This window comes from Phyllobates terribilis, unplaced genomic scaffold, assembly GCF_046119375.1.
Source record: "Phyllobates terribilis strain yellow unplaced genomic scaffold, ASM4611937v1 Scaffold_2__4_contigs__length_985480577, whole genome shotgun sequence".
Taxonomy (NCBI): domain Eukaryota; kingdom Metazoa; phylum Chordata; class Amphibia; order Anura; family Dendrobatidae; genus Phyllobates; species Phyllobates terribilis.
In genome coordinates, this window is record NW_027362762.1 from 467,483,246 (window position 1) to 467,504,755 (window position 21,510).

A 21,510-nucleotide genomic window follows, 5' to 3' on the forward strand; every position below is an offset into this window, starting at 1 on the left:
GAGGGAAGGCCACAGAGCAGGATGTTGAAGTAGTCGAGGCTGGAGATGATGAGGGCGTGCACTAGTGTTTTTGCAGATTCTTGAGTAAGGAATGTGCGGATCCTGGAGATATTTTTGAGTTGGAGTCGGCAGAAAGTGGAAAGGGCTTGGATATGTGGTTTGAAGGAGTGATCAGAGTCCAGGGTTATCCCGAGGCAGCGAGCTTGCGGGACTGGGGAGATTGAGCTGCCATTTACTTTAAGTGATAGGTCCACTGGAAGGGGAGGGTTGAGTGAGATGGTGGAAAGATGATGAATTCAGTTTTATCCATGCTAAGTTTTAGAAATCTAGCAGAGAGGAAGGATGAAATAGCAGACAGACATTGTGGGATTTTGGTTAGTAAGGAGGTGATATCGGGTCCAGAGAGGTAGATCTGTGTGTCATCAGAATAGAGGTGGTACTGAAAGCCGTGAGACTCTATGAGCTGTCCCAGGCTGAAGACGTAGATGGAGAAGAGCAGGGGCCCTAGAACTGAGCCTTTGGGGACACCGACAGATAGGGGTCGAGATGAGGAGGTGGTGTGTGAGTGGGAGACACTGAATGTCCGGTCTGTTAGGTATGAAGAGATCCAAGATAGGGCCAAGTCTGTAATGCCAAGAGATGAGAGAGTCTGTAGTAAGAGGGAATGGTCCATTGTGTCGAAGGCAGATGACAGGTCCAGGAGCAGGAGGACAGAGTAGTGTCGCTTGGATTTGGCAGTTAGTAAGTCTTTGATTACTTTAGTCAGGGAAGTTTCAGTGGAGTGATGAGGTCGGACGCCAAATTGTAAGCGGTCAAAGAGGGAGCAAGAGGAGAGGTGGGAGGACAGTTCAAAATGAACGTGTTGTTCCAGTAGTTTTGAGGCATAGGGGAGAAGTGATATGGGGCGATAGCTAGACAGAGAGGATGAGTCAACTGACATGGGTCATGTTTAATAATATGTTTTATATTTAATCTCCTGCTGCTGTGTCTCTCACCCTCTAGTGTTTCCCCTATTTTTACATTTGTCTATTGAAATATTGTTACAAAAAAATTATATTTATACTTTCATCTTTGCTATACACATTTCTTTATAGGTGTTTACACAGCACGTACAGGTAGTAAAGGCAGACAGTATGAGTCTACAGGGTTGCAACTCTGCAGCTAAACTATGAAGACCCCAATTATATATCTGCACAACAGCAATGCTCTTTGCATAGAGGGACATAAACAGGAACAAGAAGGTTACAGCTGGATGGGAAGAGAGGTGTCTAAGAGCTACCATGAAGAATTTGATGGGTGTAGTTCACAGTAGGTCACTTAGACAAGAGAGACAGTAGAGTTTGTTCTATACCAGTGGTTTGACTGGCGATCGCGTGATACACCATCCGTAATTGTTTGTTTATGGATGTATGGGTGCAACTCAGGAGATAAAAAAGGATTGACAATATGAGAATATTGCTAGTAAATTAGCTACCAAAAGTTGTAGAGGAAAAGTGGCTGCAGTATCAATCTCAACCACTAGATGGTGATATAAGCATTACCAGCAATTTAAAACTATTAATGCATTTTTACATATGTTGATGTTGGTGTTATTTTTAACAATAATAATTAAAGGGAATATGTCACCTTGAAAAATGCTATTTACCTTCAGATATATAGGGTTAATCTGCAGGTAAATAGCATTACATTGGTGCCTGGCCGTCTGACTGAAAGTGCAGTTAACAGGAGAAAATGAACATATTTTCTCCCAGGAACCATTGTCTTTCAGTCATAGAGGCGTCCTCGGCGTGACTACATTCACTAGTTAGTACAGGGAGAGTGGCAGCTGTAAGTATGCCCCGCCACTTTGATTCACAGCTCACTGTGTTCTGAGCGCTGACTGTGTATTGAGCCCTCATAACTGAAAAACAGGCCACTCCCGGTAGAAAATAATTTCATTTTCTCCCAGTAGCTGCACTTTGAGAGCGGCAGCATTGTAACTCTATCAAAAAATGAAGCCTGCAGGTAAATAGTATATCTGCAGGTAAATAGTATTTTCTGAGGTGTCAGGTTCTCTTTAAAACTTTGCTCAACATTTTATGGTGATGTCCACAAATATCCTCTTACTGGACCTTTGCATACGCTCTTCGAACTGAGTAAAATAAATATTACCAAACCCCACGATTAGCTCTGTTATTCCATAATTTTTTCCTCAGAATTGAGTGATTCCATAATCTTTTCCCTTTGCTTGGTCTGAAAAAAATTACCCTTCCTGAGTACCACATTTTTAATCTTGATTTCTTTTAGTGTTTCTTAAAGCCCTAAAGTTGCCATTTGAAATGACTTTAGTTTTGAGCCATGTCTGTGATCTGCTTTTTTTCAACAACATTAAACAACTGAATGAACATCCTCCGAGCCCGGTGATTCCATCCTTTTTCCAGGGGTTGTATTACATGAAGGGGAAATTACCAATGTGATGTGTAATGTTTGCTCTCTGCTATCCTGATCTCACTTTTGACCTGTGTGTATACCTGACACATCTGCAGGTTCCTCTCAGCTTCAGCTTCCCACTCACAGGCAGTCAGGGTAGTAATATTGTTGCAATACAGTAGAACTGAGAGAGAAGCAAAAAATGTGTTAGCTAGAAGACAAATTTAATCTTTCCTGTTCTGTGTTAGTTACTTGTCTCACACTGATAACTCTCCCTTCATGTAAAATAATCTCTGCAGTCGGAGTTATCTTCTAGGCAGGATCCTCCCCATAGCCTGGAAGAGGTCATTTACATATAAAAAAAATTTGGATTTCTCTGGAATAAGACATCAGATCGCAGATAACAAGGTATCATTTTATTCAGCTTCCTATAACCAACATGCCCATCTAAATTACCTAGGATGGTTGATCCTTCTAACAGATTCCATTTAAGCCCCCTTCACATGTCCGTGTGTAATGCAGGTGCCGGAATGCAACGCACAGAGACACAAGGCGAGAACCGTCAGAGATGATTGTAAACAGTTTTATACAACAGGTATTCTGAAACAAGGGATTAGCAACAAGGGTAATGAACAGTGGTTTGAAATATCAGCAAAATACGAAATTTCTCAAAGTAAGGCGCAGTCTCTTAAAGTAAGGCGCAGTCTCTCAAAGTAAGGTGATGCCCTCAATCATGGGAGACACCACGCAAGTTCTTTAACTGTGCATTTGGCCCTAGCGGGGGTCACCGGTTATTCCCGCTAGGCCGTGAGTCTCTTCCGGACAAATTCAATTAGATCACGTTGTGCTACTTTAGCCCCAACCGTTCCCCTCCCAACCTGAGTACATAAACCCAATTGTCCCCGGTACCGTGGGTGAACAGTGGAAGTGACGGCCCTGCTCACGTATGCAGCTCCTCTGCTTCCGCTGGCGTGACTTTCCTGGGGCAACCGTCTCTCAACTCCTCTCTGCTTGGCCGTTGGAGGCAGTCTCTCGAGCCTTGGATAAGGGGTCCAGGCCTCGTCTGTCGGCGGGCGACGTCGGGTTCCGCGAACTCACTCAGCACCGCGATCAGGTTCCTAGTCCCCTCAGCAGGCACAGCACTTGGGTCACAACTGTGAGGGATCCGGAGCTCTTTTACCGGTGCCCGGCTGGAGCACCTCTCAGGCCTCTGGATTTGGCCTGTCACGCGGGGTTTCTCAGGACGCAGGGAGCACGTCTGCTCCTTTCTGCTGCTTGGCGCCAAAGACCCCTCAGGTTTTGTGCGCTGGCCTCTTATCTCCTAGAACTCCTTCCTGGAAGTCACCTGATCGGGTCCAGCGTCTGAACCTACCCTCCCTGCAACTTCCCTTGCATATTTTGGTTCCGCTTGACTGTATCTGGCCAGTAGATGGCATTCTCGCTCCATCCTTGAAACGTCATGTTGAAGTCTTTTTACAAGCTTTCTTGCCTGTTCTACACGTGTTTCAGGTATGTGTGGCATCCATTTTTTTCACTGATGCCACACATACCCATTATAATCTATTGTGCTGCATACATGTATGTGTGTTTTCACGGACCATGTGTTCATGCAATCCACATGGAGACCCGTCCATTTTTAACCAGCAGCACGATGACAAGGGCCAATTAAAGTCTATGGTTCTGTGTGTCATCCAAGTGCCGTACATGTGCTGTATGTGTTTAACATTGCTAAGTATAGGAGAAGCTTTGGAATTGATTTTTTTTTAAGCCACACTGGAAAAAACTGGATGGCACATGGATGGCTCACTGATGGCACACCAATCCAAAACACTGATGACCCTAGTACTATTTTTTTATGGTATCGGTATTATACGAACGTGTAAAGAGGGCCTTAAAACTATTTATTGTGCAAAAGTCTTAAACAACATAAAAAAACTATAGAAATTGTGTATCTCTTATTGAATTGACCTGTAGAATAAAGATTCATTATACCACACAGTGAATTCCATAAAAATAAAATAATTCCTAATATGTTTCAGATGTACTGCAGGAGCTGTGTAGAACCCCATCGTGATTCAACACTTACTCAGAGCCACTACCTTGTTTCTATTGTCAGCCAGCTTCAGACCTTCTACCAAATGTTTTGTAACACTGTAGGATCTTTAAAACAGTATGGAGGTCAGGTGGCAACACCAGGATAGCCTTGGCCTATTTATTCTGGCAACAACCCAGTACAGTGATCAACTATGTCTGTCATGTTTGACTATCCCCACTTCTGATCTCTGTTGCGTAATGAGGAAAAACAGGCGTCTTGGAATCCCCTTTTCCAGTGATCAGTAAAGGTCCCATTGATGGTTCCTTCAGCAATCATACATTTATCATGTAGTTATCATGTATTTATCATGCAGTTATTTGTTGGAAAACCTCTTTAATTAATTTTTTAGTCCATATGAGCTGGAATAACCCTGTGGGTTTCAATTCTCACAGTATTTTTTACTCTATTCTATCACAGATTAGCATGATCACAGCTGCATGTTTGCAAATGGAATCAGAAAAAACAATCATGTTATCCATAGCAGGGTTCAAAGCATCTTCTATACACAGAAAAGATTAGCAGACACCTACAGTTATATGAAAAAGTTTGGACACCCCTATTAATCTTAAGCTTAATGTTTTCTTAAAATTGGTGTTTTTGCAACAGCTATTTCAGTTTGATATATGTAATAACTGTTGGACACAGTAATGTTTCTGCCTTGAAATGAGGTTTATTGTACTAACAGAAAATGTGCAATCTGCATTCAAACAAAATTTGACAGGTGCATAAGTATGGGCACCCTTATCATTTTCTTGTTTTAAATACTCCTACCTACTTGTTACTGACTTACTAAAGCACTTTTTTTGGTTTTGTAACCTCATTGAGCTTTGAACTTCATAGCCAGGTGTATGCAATCATGAGAAAAGCTACTTAAAGTGGCCACTTGCAAGTTGTTCTCCTGTTTGAATCTCCTCTGAAGAGTGGCATCATGGGCTCCTCAAAACAACTGACAAATGATCTGAAATCAAAGATTATTCAACATAGTTGTTCAGGGGAAGGATACAAAAAGCTGTCTCAGAGATTTAACCTGTCAGTTTCCACTGTGAGGAACATAGTAAGGAAATGGAAGAACACAGGGACAGTTCTTGTTAAGGCCAGAAGTGGCAGGCCAAGAAAAACATCAGAAAGGCAGAAAAGAAGAATGGTGAGATCAGTCAAGGACAATCCTCAGACCACCTCCAGAGAGCTGTAGCATCAACTTGCTGCAGATGGTGTCACTGTGCATCGGTCAACTATACAACGCACTTTGCACAAGGAGAAGCTGTATGGGAGAGTGATGCGAAAGAAGCCATTTCTGCAAGCACGCCACAAACAGAGTCGGCTGAGGTATGCAAAAGCACATTTGGAGAAGCCAATTTCTTTTTGGAAGAAAGTCCTGTGGACTGATGAAACCAAGATTGAGTTGTTTGGTCATACAAAAAGGCGTTATGCATGGCGGCAAAAAAACACAGCATTCCAAGAAAAACACTTGCTACCCACAGTAAAATTTGGTGGAGGTTCCATCATGCTTTGGGGCTGTGTGGCCAATGCCGGCATCGGGAATCTTGTTAAAGTTGAGGGACGCATGGATTCCACTCAGTATCAGCAGATTCTTGACAATAATGTTCAAGAATCAGTGATAAAGTTGAAGTTACGCAGGGGATGGATCTTTCAGCACGACAATGATCCAAAACACCGCTCCAAATCTACTCAGGCATTCATGCAGAGGAACAATTACAATGTTCTGGAATGGCCATCCCAGTCCCCAGACCTGAATATCATTGAACATCTGTGGGATCATTTGAAGAGGGCTGTCCATGCTCGGCGACCATCAAACTTAACTGCACTGGAATTGTTTTGTAAAGAGGAATGGTCAAAAATACCTTCATCCAGGATCCAGGAACTCATTAAAAGCTACAGGAAGCGACTAGAGGCTGTTATTTTTGCAAAAGGAGGATCTACTAAATATTAATGTCACTTTTCTGGTGAGGTGCCCATACTTATGCACCTGTCAAATTTTGTTTGAATGCAGATTGCACATTTTCTGTTAGTACAATAAACCTCATTTCAAGGCAGAAACATTACTGTGTCCAACAGTTATTACATATATCAAACTGAAATAGCTGTTGCAAAAACACCAATTTTTATAAAACATTAAGCTTAAGATTAATAGGGGTGCCCAAACTTTTTCATATAACTGTATAGTTAAGTATTATACAATAAAATATATATTCTTCAAGTCCCTATTAGAATAATAAAACCAGGAGGACATGGATAACGGGGAGAAGCACCGGACTCAATAACAGTAACAATTCTGGTGAACTGATTCCCATGAGCTATAAATGGGGTATTCTCAAGTGGTCTCTTGAGCAGTTCAGAGCAATGCAATCTCTTTACTTCATGGTTTCTAACATGATGTGCTCTCTTTTTTGAGTGACAGATCTGGTGATAGTAGAACTGTAATATTAGAAGAACTACAAAGCTCAGCACAAGTTCTGCTGTAATACATTCAGCCATCGGTGGTTTGTTCCGGAGCGTACAATACTATCACTGTACTGGCACATAGAGATAACAGAGCATTTCAACAAGAACACAGCTCTGGATTGCGAGAGACCAGAGATGTGCTTAGGAGACCTGCTCTGAAAGCAGAGAGGCTGGTGATTTATAACTGCATCTATTTAGATGAGAGAGAGATTAGGGAGGTGAGCAGTTAACCTATAAAAATCAGTGAGCAGGAGAGAGCTGACTGGGATGTTAAGAGTTAACTCCTCTCCTGGGATGTAACTACTGCACCATGATCTAGAGGCCAAACTACATGGAAATCAGCTGTACACAATAAAAATAAAATCTCTCATCGCAGAAGAATGAAAGCAGATAGAAAAAGCAAGTTAATTGCAAACTTGCTTATTTTCATGCTATTTAACTAGTTAAAGCAATTTAAGAACTTGAGAATATCCCTTTAATGAAGTTACACAATTGTAGGTCAGTGGGCTTGTCCTGATAATATATATGGTACCATATTCTTCTAGAAGCTTGGAACCCTAAAAATATGGATGGTTTGTATTTACACAACAAAATACAAATAGACCAAATACCAGACATAAATAAAATACAGATAATATTCAGTATTTTCTCATTTAGTAATTCATCACATATGATCTACAAAAAAAGTAAGGCCTAGTCAACTTTTACAGGCTAAACTATTCAGAACAGCCCAGAACAGATATATCGCCATGGTTTCTTTGGGTTACCACTGACCCTGTTGAGAGAGATATACCCTAAGCCACATTAGGTTGCATTATAACATGGAGAATATTTCACTCACCATATATAAACTGTAATTCCCCGGATCTTGGCCCCTTGACCAAAAATAACTGATCCATAGGCATTTATGAGACTGGTGGACCCAGTCCATGCATTGTGGCTTGTATATGGAGTATGAAATATGCTTGTGTGTGTATGTCATTTACTCAATTACAATGACACTTTCATCGTGTGTAGATATTTATTGGCTTATGCTAGATTTCACAGTTGGGGAGCAATGTGGGTTGATATATATTATATGTAACTATACCGAGTGGGAGGCAGGTAGCTAGAATGTGGTGACAGGAGAACAGGAGCAGCACAAATGAGTCTGAAGGGACCGAGCCGTGCCAGAACGAGGAGGAGGAGGCAGCTTGTGTGCAGAGAGTAGGGTGACATCACTTGCAAGGTGAAGTAGGAAGCGGCAATGATACTATATCCTTATCATGGTTCCTCCTCTGCATTCTATAAGTAATTTTACAAGCAACTTTCGTATGTCTGCCATGGCCACAGGAAACAAATAAGTATGAGCCTGATAAAGGGTCTGGACTGGCTCTGTAACGCGTAGCTCAATAATTGTTAAAAGTTTTTTAGACATTATTTTCTCTTCCTCGCTTCCTTGGCAGAGCTTTTGGATACTCAATTTTTGTTTCTTTTTTTTTCCTAAATGGCCACAGGAAACAGCAGAGAGCCACATAATAGGGCCCAGGAGCCATGTTTTAAGGACCCCTGGTGTTGAGACGCATACGAATAGTAACACCCAGCTGTCAGTTAATCCATACTCAGCTATCCCATACCTGTAAATTAACCACTTCGCGCCAGAGCCTGTTTTTGCCTTCGTGACCAGGCCAATATTTTCAATTCTGACCACTGCCAGTTTATGAAGTAATTACCCTGGAACGCTTCAACGTATTCCCCTGATTCTGAGATTGTTTTTTCGTGACATATTGTACTTCATGATAGTGGTAAAATTTCTTCGATATCACTTGCGTTTATTTGTGAAAAAATTGGAAATTTGGCGAAAATTTTGAAAATTTTGCAATTTTCAAACTTTGAATTTTCATGCCCTTAAATCAGAGAGATATGTCACACAAAATAGTTAATAAATAACATTTCCCACATGTCTACTTTACATCAGCACAATTTTGGAACCCAAATTTTTTTTTGTTAGGGAGCTATAAGGGTTAAAAGTTGACCAGCGATTTCTCATTTTTCCAACAAAATTTACAAAAACATTTTTTTAGGGACCACATCATATTTGAAGTCACTTTGAGGGGTCTTTATGACAGAAAATACCCAAAAGTGACACCATTCTAAAAACTGCACCCCTCAAGGTGCTCAAAACCACATTCAAGAACTTTATTAACCCTTCAGGTGCTTCACAGGAATTTTTGGAATGTGGAAGAAAAAAATTAACATTTAACTTTTTTCACAAAAATGTTACTTTAGACCCAATTTTTTTATTTTCACAGGGGTAACATGAAAAAATGGACCCCAATTTTTTTTGTGCAATTTCTCTTGAGCGTGCTGATACCCCATATGTGAGGGATAACCACTGTTTGGGCGCACGGCAGGGTTCGGAAGGGAAGGAGCGCCATTAGACTTTTTGAATGTAAAATTTGTCTGAATAATTAGCGGACGCCATGTTGCGTTTGGAGAGCTCCTGATGTGCCTAAACAGTGGAAACCCCCCACAAGTGACACCATTTTGGAAACTAGACCCCTTAGGGAACTTATCTAGATGTGTGGTGAGCACCTTGAACCCCAAGGTGCTTCACAGAAGTTTATAATATTGAGCTGTAAAAATAAAATTTTCACATTTTTCCCACAAAACCGTTTTTCATCCCTTAATTTTGCATTATCATAAGGGTAATAGGATAAATTGCACCATGAAATTTGTTATGCAATTTCTCCTGAACACGCTGATACCCCATATGTGGAGGCAAATTACTGTTTGTGCACATGGCAGGGTTCGGAAGGGAAGGAGCGCCATTAGACTTTTTGAATGTAAAATTTGTCTGAATAATTAGCGGACGCCATGTTGCGTTTGGAGAGCTCCTGATGTGCCTAAACAGTGGAAACCCCCCACAAGTGACACCATTTTGGAAACTAGACCCCTTAGGGAACTTATCTAGATGTGTGGTGAGCACCTTGAACCCCAAGGTGCTTCACAGAAGTTTATAATATTGAGCTGTAAAAATAAAATTTTCACATTTTTCCCACAAAACCGTTTTTCATCCCTTAATTTTGCATTATCATAAGGGTAATAGGATAAATTGCACCATGAAATTTGTTATGCAATTTCTCCTGAACACGCTGATACCCCATATGTGGAGGCAAATTACTGTTTGGGCACATGGCAGGGTTTGAAAGGGAAGGAGTGCCATTTGACTTTTTGAATGTAAAATTTGTTTGAATAATTAGCGGACGCCATGTCACATTTGGGGAGCCCCTAATGTGCCTAAACAGTGGAAACCCCCCACAAGTGCCACCATTTTGGAAACTAGACCCCTTAGGGAACTTATCTAGATGTGTGGTGAGCACCTTGCACCCCCAGCTGCTTCACAGAAGTTTATAATATTGAGCCGTAAAAATAAAATTTTCACATTTTTCCCTCAAAAAATGTTTTTCATTCCCTAATTTTGTATTATCATAAGGGTAACAGGATAAATTGCACCATGAAATTTGTTGTGCAATTTCTCCTGAACACGCCGATACCCCATATGTGGAGGCAAATTACTGTTTGGGCACATGGCAGGGTTTGAAAGGGAAGGAGCGCCATTTGACTTTTTGAATGTAAAATTTGTTTGAATAATTAGCGGACGCCATGTCACATTTGGGGAGCCCCTAATGTGCCTAAACAGTGGAAACCCCCCACAAGTGCCACCATTTTGGAAACTATACCCCTTAGGGAACTTATCTAGATGTGTGGTGAGCACCTTGCACCCCCAGCTGCTTCACAGAAGTTTATAATATTGAGCCGTAAAAAAATAAAATTTTCACATTTTTCCCATAAAAAATGTTTTTCATTCCCTAATTTTGCATTATCATAAGGGTAACAGGATAAATTGCACCATGAAATTTGTTGTACAATTTCTCCTGAGTACGCCGATACCCCATATGTGGGGGAAAACCACTGCTTTGGTGTACGGCAGGGTTCGGAAGAGAAAGAAGCGCTATGTTGGCTGGGATAGGCAGCAGACACCATGTCACATTTGAAGAGTCGCTGACATGCCAAAACAGCAGAAACCCCCACAAGTGACCCCATTTTGTAAACTACACCTCTCAAGGAATTCATCTAGGGAAGTAGTGAGCATTTTTTAATTTTTAAATTTATACCATTGGGCAGTGAAAAAAGCATAATTATATTTTTACCACAAAAAAATGTTTTACCCTCAGATTTTACATTTTCACACAAGGCAATGGGTAAAAATGGTGCCGAAATGTGTCACACAATTTCTTCTAAAAGTGTCAATACCCCATATGTGGCTGTATCGTACCACTTAACCATACGGTGAGATTTGAGGGGGAAGGAGCGCTATTTGACAATTGGAGAACAAATTATTGTAGAATAGGCATTTGGATTTGGGAGCACAAAATTTTCTGAATTTCTTTTGGGGGGCAAGGACCATTTTGCTTTTCCAGAGCCTTTCTGCTACCAGTAACTTGGAAGTCCCTTATATTTTTAACAGATGATGGACCTGAGTGGGGACTAGCTTTTTTTGAGGACTGAGTTGAAGCTTTTATTGGGAACATTTTACGTAACATTTATCCGGCGCTCTAGGCTGAGCACTTACATCGGGGTTTCCATCTAATTTTCCAAGTGATGTAATTCAGATGAAACCCCTGCAGGATCCATTCACTGTAATGAGGCAGCAGAGTTACTCTGGACTCCGTCTGGCCTCTGTTTAGTGGTGTCCTTTTTTTCAGAAGTGCACAAAACTGTGGCCAACCGCACTTTTATGCACGCCTAAAACAAATGACACCGTGGGATCCCAGGCTAGACGGCATCCACAGTGGCCTATATCTGCCTCATTACAGGGAATCTTCCATCATGGGTTCTGGCTGAATCACGTATTTCAGAGATTTACACGGAAACTCTGGTGTAAGTGCTCAGCGCAGAGCACAGGATAAATGTGAGCAGAGTCTTACTGGGATCTTTGGGAGACATAATAAACAAATCAGTAGCAGGTGAATAATATTTGTTTTATTTATTTTTTATGCCGTTCCTAGTGTGATATAACTGATTAGATTACTTTATTCTTCGGGTCGGTGCGATTACAGAGATACCAGATTTATATCGGGTTTTTATGACTGACAGCTGTCACACACTAAAATACGCTTTTTTTGCAAAATCTAGTTTTTGCATCACCATATTTTGAGAGCTATAATTTTTCCATATTTCGGCCGATAGAGTCATGTGACGGCTTGTTTTTTGCGGGACGAGTTGAAATTTTTATTGGAACCATTTTTGGGCACGTGACATTTTTTGATCGCTTTCTATTCCGTTTTTTGGGAGGTAAAGTTAACAAAAACAAACACTTCAGGAATTGTTTTTTGAGTTTTTTTTTATGCCGTTCTGCGTGTGGTAAAAGTGATCAGGCAGCGTTATTCTTCGGGTCAGTACGTTTACAGCGATACTACACTTACTGTATTTTTTTTATGTTTTGGCGCTTTTACACAATAAAACAATTTTATAGAAAAAAAAATATTTTTTTTGCATTGCTTTATTCTGAGCGCTATAACTTTTTTATTTTTTGGCTGATGGAGCTGTATGGCGGCTTTTTTTTGCGGAACAAGATGATGTTTTCAGTGGTACCATTTTTATTTCTATTCTGCTTTTTGATCGCATTTTTTTCCACTTTTTGTTTGGCGATATGATGAAAAAGCATATTTTTTTGCTCCGTTTTTTATTTATTTTTATTACGGTGTGCACAGAAGGAGTTAATTAGTGTGACAGTTTTATAGCTCGGGTTGTTTCGGACGCGGCGATACCAAATATGTGTACTTTTTTTGGTTTTGTAATAATTTACGGATTTATTGGTTTAATATTTTATTTATTTATTTTTATTTATTTTGTGATTTTTTTTTTAATAGTTTAAAAACTTTTTTTTTACTTTTTTTTACATTTTTACTTAGTCCCTGTATGGGACATTAATTTTTATTTTTCTGATCACTGATCTCATGTAATGTAATACACATATATTACATTATATGAGATCTTCACTGACTGTTTCAGTCAGAGTCTCCTGTCTGACTTCAGCTACATACAGGCTGAAGTCAGACAGGAAGGACACCATATATGGCAGAGCTGGAGGCGGTCATGTGATCTCCAGCTGCCATAGCAACCCCAGGTCCTCAAACGAAACGGAGGTCTTCGGAGGTAAGTAAGACGACCCCCTCTCTTCCTGCTGTCTCCTATATGCCGCGATCACTATAGATCACAGCATATAGAAGACAGCAAAGGGTTAACATCACTGGGACCTGATCTAATCAGGTCCCGATGATGTACCCTGTCAGAGCTAATGCTCTGCACCAGAATCGCAGTGCTTGCAGGACCCTGGGGGTCCTGAGCACTGCGAGACCACCCACCGTTTTTAAATGTCGGCACTGCACAGAGCCCGGCAAGCGCCGACATTTATCTACAGTGGGCGGTCGGGAACCGGTTAATTAGTGAGTGCCATGACGGACCATCATTTCATTCAGGCAGGGGCAGGCACTCCAGAACCTCTTTCTCAGGATCAGTGAAGTCCTAGTGGAGCAACCCTCAACAATCAGCAAGTTATCACCTATCCTGTGGATAACTTTTTGATGATATTTTATTTTAGTGAAAAGTACCTGTACTTTAGCTTTCGTATACACATCTCAACATTGAAATAACAACACCAAGAAGGAAACGTGGAATTATAGAAGTCACGGGATCAGTAGATATGTTAGTATTGTATGGTAGCCAGACCCCTTTTGTCTTTATTTCAGGTACACTAACAGATCGGTGTTATGATTTGGTCATGGTACCAGTGGTATGGTCATTTCTCAAAAGTGTCTTTGGGGCCATTTTGCAACACAACAATGCCCCACAACATGGGACACATGCTACGGTGAGCAGCTTGCGGTGTCTAAACATGCTACCATGGTCTGCAGAGTCTTCGGTCTTGTCTCTCATCAAGCAAATCTGGAACGTCATTAGACGGCAATTGCAAATGGAGCTGCCAGCAGAGAATCTTGATGATTTGTGTGCCTAGGTGGCATTCAGCATGGCAGAATATTCCTCAGACAACCATTAATAACCACAGTGATAGAAGCCAAGGTGTGTAAGTGTGTGTACTACTACTCGTGGTCTTCATACTTGATGCCAAATAAATCAAGATGTTTTGAAAATTTTGGTTCCATTTCTTCATCATTTACATATCATTAACATGTCTATCAATCCTTTGATTTCCATAATTCCACAACTTTTCTTCTTGGTGTTGCAATTTCAATTTTGAGGAGTGTATATAAGCATACCTTACTAATTAATGGCTCCTTGGCACTGATAATTATCATACTTTTTTATATTTGATAAGCTTTGATAACAATAAAGAAAACTTCGAGATATTCCTAGATTGCACAGATGGCTTCTCTTCTTCTCCGCTAATGAGATTTATATGTGTGCAGTTAAGTTATTTCCTTTCCTAGAGACTTTTGAGTACATTGCATACTTCACCGGACTTGTTTTAAGATCCATCCATGCTAAATCATGGTGTGTGGGCGATAATAAAAATAATTCTACTCGTTTACAAAAGAGGAACATAACAACATGACAAAAAGCCATGGGAACACACAGGTACTAGAGTTCCTATTAAAAGTGGAAATGTCATTTATCATAGATCGAGATCGAATTATCACAACTTGGAAGCTGATACTAACAAAGTTGGAAAACTTATTAAAGCTTATATACTTCCCAGGTAAAAATGGAGCAGTTGCTATTTCTAGAGAGCTCCTAGAAAATAAGAGATGGAATCTTATTGTTTACTATGAATAATTAATCTACTCTTTCCTTGCACTAATGATATAGATATATCTATATTTTTACTACAATTATTACTGCTATATATTGATTAAAAAGAGGGGGAGACACCAAGCGCAATAGCATCTTATCCAGTGGAGAAATTGGTCTAGGTGAGAGATATAGGAATTGCTAACCTTTTGGTGTTGTTTAATCCACAACTGAGAAATCAAAGTATGACAGCTGCCGCAGTACGCTCAGGTCGAGAAATCCCATTGTGGAGAACAATTGGTAGGAGGATAGGAGCAATAGTTTGAGCTACTGTGCTAGATTCAAGAATTCTGGAGGACGTAGTAAGGGATTAGATCATGCGGTTTATTCTCAACACGTTTCGAAGTTGAACCAACTTCTTCATCAGAAGAACCTCAATATTAAAACAATATTGTGTTTCTCCTGTTGAAGAAGTTGGTTTAACTTTCAATTCTTGAATCTAGCACAACAGCGCAGGCTACTTACTACTCCTATCCTACTACTAATTGCTATATGTTGATGACATACGTCCCTACAATGTTTGAAGTGAGCTTTCAGAGTTTCACACCTACAGAGCACACTTTACCATTCTCTTCCAAATACCAAAGCGAAGCCCGCTGCATGCAAAGTGTATTAAAATGCTTAATAGTAAATGTAATGATATGACTGATGTTTAAAACTATCTCATAAAGTTAATTCCATTTTATAGCAACCGCTCCAACATAATGAAATGACCTGTTTCTAAGATGCAACCTTCCATCTTTACAGAATAGAAATTACATTTTGCCTTCACAAAAAGGCTTTTTCTTATACAGATTTATAGTAAATGTTTCTTAATCAACCAGCATTTTTTTTTTACAACATGTTTAAACTTTTCTCTGGTAAATTATGTATACTATTACCCTTGGAGCAGTCACGATGAATTAAGAGATGGTTGGTTAATTGACTTCTGCTTCTCTACAGGGTGATAAAGGGCCTCCAGGAATCGGACCTGCGGTGAGTACCAATTAAACAACTGATTTAATCCTTCAGAACACAGAAAGTTTTACCTTAGCCTTAAACCTTTGTTTAAAAAGGTTCACAGCTTCTGATATTTTATCTTACTTAAATTGATGTGTCTTGCCCATTTTATGAGTGAAGTTAAGAATGAAACCTAAATTGAAGGCATAAACAGAAAAGGACCACACTACATTGTTGTATATATAATTTTAGTTCTAGTCTATGGCTGACCATACATAATATATACCTGTGATCTGTATGTGCAATTAGACAAACACGCATGTATATTGCATGGCTTACTAGCCAATTCAGGGCTGTGGAGTTGGTAAGCCAAAGCTCCCACTCCGACTCCTCAATCTCCCTGACTTTGACTCTGACTCCACAGCCCTGACTCACTACTGAGCGTGTACATTAACTGCAGCACAGATTCATCTCAACTAAAAGCCGAGATCCTTAGATCAGGAATAGAACAGACTTTTATAGGACATTTCATAACTTTCCCAAATTCTTCTTATTATTTATTATTAATATAGCGCCATTTATTTCATGGCGCTTTACATGTGAAAAAGTTGTATACATAGCAGAAACACTTACAATAATCTTGAACAAAACGAGTCAGCGACTGGTACAGGAGGAGAGAGGACCCTGCCCGCGAGGACTCACAATCAACAAGGAATGGGTGAGGATACAGTAGGTGTATTTCTTATGAAAACATTTACAGCACATCCTGCATTGTACTACTGTACCCAATTTATTATATATTTTAGGAGTCGGAGTCGGTCCATTTTATACCGACTGTACCAAAATGGACACCCACTCCGACTCCGGCTCCACAGCACTGCTAGCCATACACTGCTGGTGGCAGCTTATCTCTAAGATGAACAAGATATGCAATATTACAATATGTGTTGGTGCTTGCTAGTGATGGATCCGAGGAGCATGGTTAGTGTGTGTTCTAAGCTCACCTCTGTGCGGGACTGCGGCACTGAACACTTCCCGTTCGGCTCGCTGTGTTCTGGTGCGCTGTCCGTCGGTTGAAAAAAATGGTTCTCTTGCCAGTATGTGGAGATAACATCTTTATTGAATTATTGAAATACACAAACCGGTTTTTGGCTCTGCACTGGAGCCTTTGTCAGGTGAGTATACAATATAGCAGTCTTGAACAGGTTAAATAGCGATTTTGGCGGTAAAATTTGAAAGTTACAAACGGACAGTGCACCACTGCACCCCAGCATCACAGATCTCTAAGAAGAGCAAGAGGCATAATAAAGTTCAACTGCCTGATTCTTCTCTGCCCTGACAAATGTCATTGGTGGAGAATGCCTATACCATGCGCATGAGATGGTTGGTCAGTCCTGCCAAAACTGGTGGCTTTGGCCAACATTAATCTAGTGTGCATGGCCAACTTATTAATTGTTAAATTGTAGGCCATGGGATAATTTTGCACCTTATCTGTAATACAGATGAAAGAAATCTTTAAATATATCTAAAACACAACTTTACGGTTGGAGGTTTTTTAAGGAAGCTCTCCAGTTTTTTTCCTGAATAACTGCCCCACCTGATTGTACGTACCCCTCTTATATACCGTGCACTTATTCCCATGCAATTCAAACTCCTGTTTTCTTCTTTTCAGCCTCCAATTTTAATCCTACCTTTCATCTTGCATGTTATTCGTCCATGCTTTGCTGTCAATTCCATGATGCATCATTACAGTATCATAAGAATTTAGCTAGAACCTGCACTATCTCTGCCTGATGTTGTATCTCCATGATTATCCTCCCCTCTTTATGCCCCTTAATAAACAAATATACTATAATTATACAGTCAGAAAGGCTGAACTGTGATTGCCTTCATTATAACTATGTGACAGGCACTGTGCAATCGTCATCATTATTTATCATATGAGCTTCTGTCCCTCAACTGTAGAGAGAACTTCAGTGATTTAGTCTGTGAAATTGCATCATACCTTAGCTTTTATTGTCTGAGATGGTAATCCTCTTCAGGGAACATAAAGCCATGTAATTCTTAGGGGGTCACTATGTAATCACATGACCTAACTAAAAAGAGATACTGTATACCAGGCATTTCCCAATAGAAAGGAACAACCAACTATGGTAGTACTAACTTATATATACTGGGGGCTAGTGACAGGATGAATTAAAAAAAAACAACTCTGGTACTTTAAAGAGTATATTCAGAGCTTTATACATTTTACTTCACTGGTATAATGTTTATTAGAACACTTTCACTATCAAAAGGGACATTTGCTTTGCAAATCTGTTAGTGGAGTGCAAGCTACTATTTGTGGCATCCTGTGGTCACTTTCAAAACAATCAGTGTTTTTTTCAGAATTTCACATTTTGGGCTAGATTTAATTATGTCATAGACTTTGGTGGTTAAACATATGCCAAAAGAGTGTCCTCTTGGTATGCATTTGTCTGGGGTGTAGACAACTTTTTTCAATAAAAATGTTTAAACTAATGGAAATGGTGGGATACACATTTTCAATAGCAGACATATTAGAATACAGTTGTATAATTGTGTAAAAGTTTAGCAGAATTGGGTTAAAAGGTCCAGCTAAAAGCAGATGCAGAACATTGTGTGATCTAAGCCTTACTTGGCCTGCTATCTTGTAGCATATTGAGTGGGTTTTTCATAATACTGAATTATTTTAAAGTATAATCATTAAGAAAAAAACTTATAACATTTACAAAGAATGAACTATATTAAATATTTTTGTTGTCTAGTAACTACCTCTAATAACTATCATGCTTTATTTCTTTAGGGTGCAAAAGGAGAACCAGGTCTTCCTGGGCCAGATGGACTTCCTGGTGAATCTGGAATTGATGTAAGTAAAATGTGGATTTTGGATTAATATTTGTTGCACGGATACATCAGTTACAATGATTAGTAACTATTGCCATGTACTGCAGATAAGCTTTTAGTATTTGAATAGGAGATTTAATGTAGCACCCATGAGGGGCCACCAATCATTGTAATGGAGCTGTATTGTTATACTCCATATAACAATACAGCTATCTATATCCGGCCACTGACGAAGCTGGTAACACCGGTTCAGTGGGTGTGACAGGTCTCAAACCCTAATTGATCTGATGTTGGATAGATCATCAACATTATAGTAATGAAAACCTCTTTAGCCTTTAATTAGTCGTGTGGGGTCCATTGGACCCCAAGTGAGTTTGTTTTCATCATATTTCTGCAAATATGGAAGGTATGTAACTGTCAGTTTCCGTAGCTTCCTAGCTGGGCACCTCTCTTCTTTTATATATGTTTATTTTTCAATATGAAAACTGGCACGCAACTAATAGTGTAAGTAATTTGTGGTGACTATCTGAAGGTTAAGATTTGCAAAGTTGCTTTGCTTTTTATTTAAATGCACTGGAGGAATAAGAAGCTGATTTCTAATGTTGCATTGCGTGATGTACAGGATTTTTAAAAATGTAGCCAAAAGCAAGACATGGGTTAAAAAAATGTAGTCTTCAACACCTGAAATTGTCCCTAACTGTCTTTTGCATTCTTCCTGCAGTGATCACTTGCTAAACATCATTCACATGCAGGGCCGTATTTACGAGTAGGCACCCAATGGCCTAGGGCGGCAGAGCGTAGAAGGCGGCATATTTGCTACTCTCAGATAACTTAATCAATTAGATGAGCTATGACGTCACACCATCACTGCACCCACATCCCAGCCCAGCTCCACCTACTTTGGCGGAGCTGGGAGAAACTGGCGTGAAAGCGTTCAAAATCGCAGAATTTTGGTTCAACTCCGAGTTGTGCATATATGTTTGTGCAGTGTGTATATTTACTGTATATGCGCATTGTATGTATATGTGTGTACAGTGTGTGTATATATACTGTATATGTGTGTGTCCAGAGTGTTTATATTGTATATGCATGTGTGTAGTGTGTATATATACTGAATGTGCCCAGTGTGTGTATATTAGATATTAGATATTAGAAAAAACTTTTTGACAGTTAGGGTGATTAATGAGTGGAACAGGCTGCCACGAGAGGTGGTGAGTTCCCCTTCAATGGACCAGATGACCCAGGAGGTCCCTTCCAACTCTACCATTCTATGATTCTATGATTCTATGATTCTACTGTGTGTGTACAATGTGTCTATATATTCTGTGTGTGAAGTGTGTGCATACTATATATGTATATCTACAGTGTGTACATACTATATTTGTATGCATGCAGTGTGTACATACAGTATATGTATGCATGCAGTTTGTGTATATTCTGGATATGTATGTGTGAAGTTTGTTTATATTCTGTATACAGTTAGGTCCATATATATTTGGACAGAGCCAATATTTTTCTAATTTTGGTTCTAGACATTACCACAATGAATTTTAAACAAAACAATTCAGATGCAGTTGAAGTTCAGACTTTCAGCTTTCATTTGAGGGTATCCACATTAACATTGGATGAAGGGTTTAGGAGTTTCAGCTCCTTAACATGTGCCACCCTGCTTTTAAAGGGACCAAAAGTAATTGGACAGATTAAATAATTGTAAATAAAATGTTCATTTCTAGTACTTGGTTGAAAACCCCTTTTTGGCAATGACTGCCTGAAGTCTTGAGCTCATGGACATCACCAGACGCTGTGTTTCCTCCTTTTTGATGCTCTGCCAGGCCTTCACTGCGGTGGTTTTCAGTTGCTGTTTGTTTGTGGGCCTTTCTGTCTGAAGTTTAGTCTTTAACAAGTGAAATGCATGCTCAATTGGGTTGAGAGCATCCAAAATTAGAAAAATGTTGTCTCTGTCCAAATATATATGGACCTAACTGTATGTATGTGTGCAATGTGTGTACATACTATATATATGCTAGCAACCCGAGTTCCGAAACAAATAAGTTTCAGAAGCTAGAAAAGTGTGATTTACATAATAAAAACTAACTAAAATTACCCATATCTATTTATTTTCAGCCTTTTTACACGATAAACAAAGTAGTCATAATTAATAAATTAGTAAATGAGATTACAGAAAACAAAAATAAAATTTAGAAGATTACAGAGACGTTTGCCAATTCAAAAAGTGAATTGCCCAGGGCAGATCGCGTTGAAATCTCTCTGTGTGCCTTATCACCTTCAGCTGATCCTGTTAAAATCTCTGCCTCAAGAACATTTCTATTCAATGATGTTACAACTAATCGTGTACCATTGCAGAGTCCTAGTTTTGTATTCAAATTTCTCAACAACATAATAATGCTGTCCACCTTAAGTCTAAGGCAGTCACTTGGCATGCCTGATGGGGTTAAGCTATTTAAAAATTCAATAGGAAAATGTTCCGTTTCATCGTCGTCATCTACAATAACAAAGTCAGCTGATGTTTTTCTCGGACTCACTTCAATATTAAGCTCTTTATGTAGTAAGATATGTACAGTGTGTACATACTATATTTGTATGCATGCAGTGTGTACATACTGTATATGTATGCGTGCAGTTTGTGTATATTCTGTATATATATGTGTGCAGAGTGTATATACTGTATATGTGTGTACAATGTGTGTATATACTCTATGTGTGTGTGTCTACAGTGTGTGCACATAATATATATGTACAGTGTGTACATACTATATTTGTATGCGTGCAGTGTGTACATGCTGTATATCTTTGCGTGCAGTATGTGTATATTCTGCGCGGCTTCGTCAGGGACGGGAGTGAGATTTGTAGCGTAAGGAGGACAC

At 39.6% G+C, this 21,510-nt stretch overlaps 1 protein-coding gene across 1 annotated transcript in view; it reads left to right on the forward strand.

The window, feature by feature from the left end:
- The window catches only part of COL9A2 (collagen type IX alpha 2 chain), an 88,548-nt gene that overhangs the window by 13,036 nt on the left and 54,002 nt on the right, over positions 1 to 21,510 (forward strand). Inside the window, exons 3-4 of the mRNA XM_073665734.1 lie at positions 15,764 to 15,796; positions 18,585 to 18,647. Of these exons, the coding sequence (XP_073521835.1) occupies positions 15,764 to 15,796; positions 18,585 to 18,647 (96 nt within the window). The remainder of the gene's footprint in view (positions 1 to 15,763; positions 15,797 to 18,584; positions 18,648 to 21,510) is intronic.